Source organism: Cariama cristata, unplaced genomic scaffold (assembly GCF_000690535.1).
Source record: "Cariama cristata isolate BGI_N322 unplaced genomic scaffold, ASM69053v1 scaffold8804, whole genome shotgun sequence".
Lineage (NCBI taxonomy): Eukaryota > Metazoa > Chordata > Aves > Cariamiformes > Cariamidae > Cariama > Cariama cristata.
Window position 1 is genome coordinate 19796 of NW_009614643.1, and position 3003 is coordinate 22798.

General features: G+C 37.2%; 1 protein-coding gene across 1 annotated transcript in view; it reads right to left on the reverse strand.

The window, feature by feature from the left end:
- Positions 1-740: 740 nt before the first annotated feature.
- The window catches only part of LOC104161171 (forkhead box protein P2-like), a 37555-nt gene continuing 35292 nt past the window's right edge, over positions 741-3003 (reverse strand). The window contains 2 exon segments of the mRNA XM_009699504.1: positions 741-908; positions 1744-1813. Coding sequence (XP_009697806.1) covers positions 741-908; positions 1744-1813 — 238 coding nt within the window.

The window sequence follows — 3003 nt, forward strand, 5'->3', positions numbered from 1 at the left end:
AAGAAACTGCCACGTTTGACACCACTGATTAAGGCCAGGCATTTCTAAAGCTTCAGACACATTTCTGAAATCCACAATACATCAATTTTTAATACTTCCACTCTCTCAGCTCCATTAAAAAGATGGTAGGGGAAAGATTTTAGAGTAATTAATGATATAGTTAGCTGCTAAATATTAATAGGAATCGTAGTCTTGCATAAAATATAACATATAAACCTTGCCAATACAGACGCACCAGTAATTAAACTTGAATATGTAATTACACTGATTTATACGACAGGCAAAAAGTTACACTTTACTGGCTTCTATGTAAACTGTGGGCAACAGTTAAACTTTGCATTTTACGGTTTATATAAATGGGCAATATCTCTACTACAGTTCATAAATGGTTTAGAGACTCATAGTTAAAATTACAACTAATTCCAACATGAACATTCTGACTATATCTTACAAACCAGGCTGTGAAAATGACCACAGAGATCAGCCTCCCATTATATTCAATGCTTGCAAGCAACTTGAAGAGGGTTTTTAAAAAAAAAAAAAGAAGAAAAAATAAGAAAAAAGCTGACACCAGTCTTACTACAAAGTCAATGAAGACTCATCTATTTAAACGTGTTAATATAAATGTTTAGTTTCAAACATATAGTTCCAGATGTTTCACTTACCGTGTTTCAAAGCACTTTTGAGTAATATTGTGTCTTAGACTAAGGCATTTTTTCTTGAAAGGATGCTAACTGCACTTACATGTGAGGCTGAGGAGAGCAGCCCGGACTGCTATTTCCATTACTGTCAATGTGATCCAGCGAACCATTGAGATCTTCATGGACTGCCTGCAGTAAGCCACTGGATGCGTTATTTATCAATCCTGGGTTACTAAGCAATGGTAAACTACTCTCTGCCAGTGCAGCCTAGCAAAATGAAGAGTAAAAATAAAATTATTAGCATATATACAAATTGCTTCTAAATGTTCATGCGTGTATGAGCGTACACACGCACACAAAGCAGCTCATTTTGGGGAGCTGTAGAGGTGGTCAGGAAGATTTTGTGCATTTTCCATTTATTTTCACGTTCTGAATACAACAGCATCCGTATTTCTGGTTTACTATTTCTCTTACATAGGTTTCATTATTTTCTACTAATACGTTCCGATATTCATAGCACTTTCTAGTTTCACATCATTTTTTAACTCTGAATTACACTTAACCCCTATACCCTTCCACACAACGTATGGCTCCTTTATAATGCAGGCAGCTGCTATACTTTAAAAAATGACCAGAACTTAACTCAAAATAAAAAAGTCCTGACATTTGCCTCTTCTGCATAAAAATTATATATTATAATTAAACTTTAAAGTTTTTGCCATGAGCACCATGTTCCCCAACACTATGATGTGAAATCATTTATGACAGCTTGGATAAATATTAATGCATATCCACATGCATTTGCAAAAGCTTCTATCAATCTAACATTTGCAGCAAAACGGAGTGTTCCAGATTTTGCCACAGGGTGTCCTTCTTGCTTCTTCACATCAAAAGTAGCAAGGATAAGAACTGGTACTTCTTGCAGTGCTAGGTAATACAACTTACTTGGATGATAAACCCAACTATTTCGAATGACCATCAGGTCCACATAAACATAAATACAGGTAAAACTCCATACCAAAGTATTAACAGGAAATTAAGTACGTCACACATAAGAACATAGTTAGCGGGTGCAAAGAAAGAATAATTTAGTCGTTTTTACCTGCAAGCTTGCATTAAGAGCTGCTCCATAGCCTAAGCTGGTGGGTATGTTTTTCACTAACGTTGGGCTTCTGAAAATAAACGATTTTTCAAAGTTTAAAAAACAGGCAGACATCCTGGCTGGCTCATTGGGTTAACGGATTGGTTTTTCAGCTCAGAAGACCAGAGTTTTAAAAGGAAAAATGAAATGAAGTTGGGGGGTGAAGGGGCTCAACCCATTAGAACGCAATGATTTACTCGCATCAGAAAAGCAAGAGTCTCGCAGTAATTAGGCCCACATGGAAATATGCTCCGAGAGCAGGGCCGTAGTGACTCGTAAAGGTTCTGATCTCACTGGAAGAATTTGACAGAGATAGCTTTAAACTTTGTACACCACCTGCCTCAGCTACGCTTGCTGCGTCCTTTGGTTTTGCCTTTCTGAACTAACACTGGTACACATTTGAATACAATACCCACAACTACGCTAAGGTGCCGAATAAAAAGATCTTACTCTTCCCTTTCAAGAAACTATGAGGGTACAACAACGTGTAAATAACTGTAAATGACTGATACAGTGGATCGATTAGCTTCCAGCAAATCACACATACCGTATTTAAATCAGACTAGAAACACTATATGCTAGATGACCGTAGAATTAAATTTTCGATAAAATTAGTGCCTCGGATGACCGCAGAGGTCAGTTGGGTGGCTGTTTACAAACAGATCCATTACAGAAACAGAATACCTCCCTGCAATGAAAAAAACCTCCAGCTTTCCTCTCTGCACCTTTGGTATTCTGAATGGTTTTATCAAAACTAATTACATACTCTAAAGGAATAAAAAGCATCCACAGAACCAGTCATACTGACATGGGATTAATTTGAAAGTAGGGCAGTAAGCATGCCAAAGGTCCTCCTGTGAAGGCTTCTCATGAATACTACCCTCATCAAGAAGATATTTTTGAGGTCAGTACTGTAGTGCATGATACCTATATTCCAAAATGACCTTGAACGACTCCCTCCTTCTGTCAAAGGTTTACAGTAAAAACAAGCGCATATGAAACTCTAACACATGGGCAACATATGTACATGGGGCTATTTTTAATATATAGTAGAAGAACTTATGGTAGATGGAATTAAAATGACAAACATATGGTGAAATACACTGAAAAAACAAAACCATTATCGCTTGCCTCTGCAGCAAACTACATGGGAAAGGCAGGCAGGCAGGGAATACACAGAAAATAGCGTTTACCACAAAAATGAAATAAATGTTAGCTCAC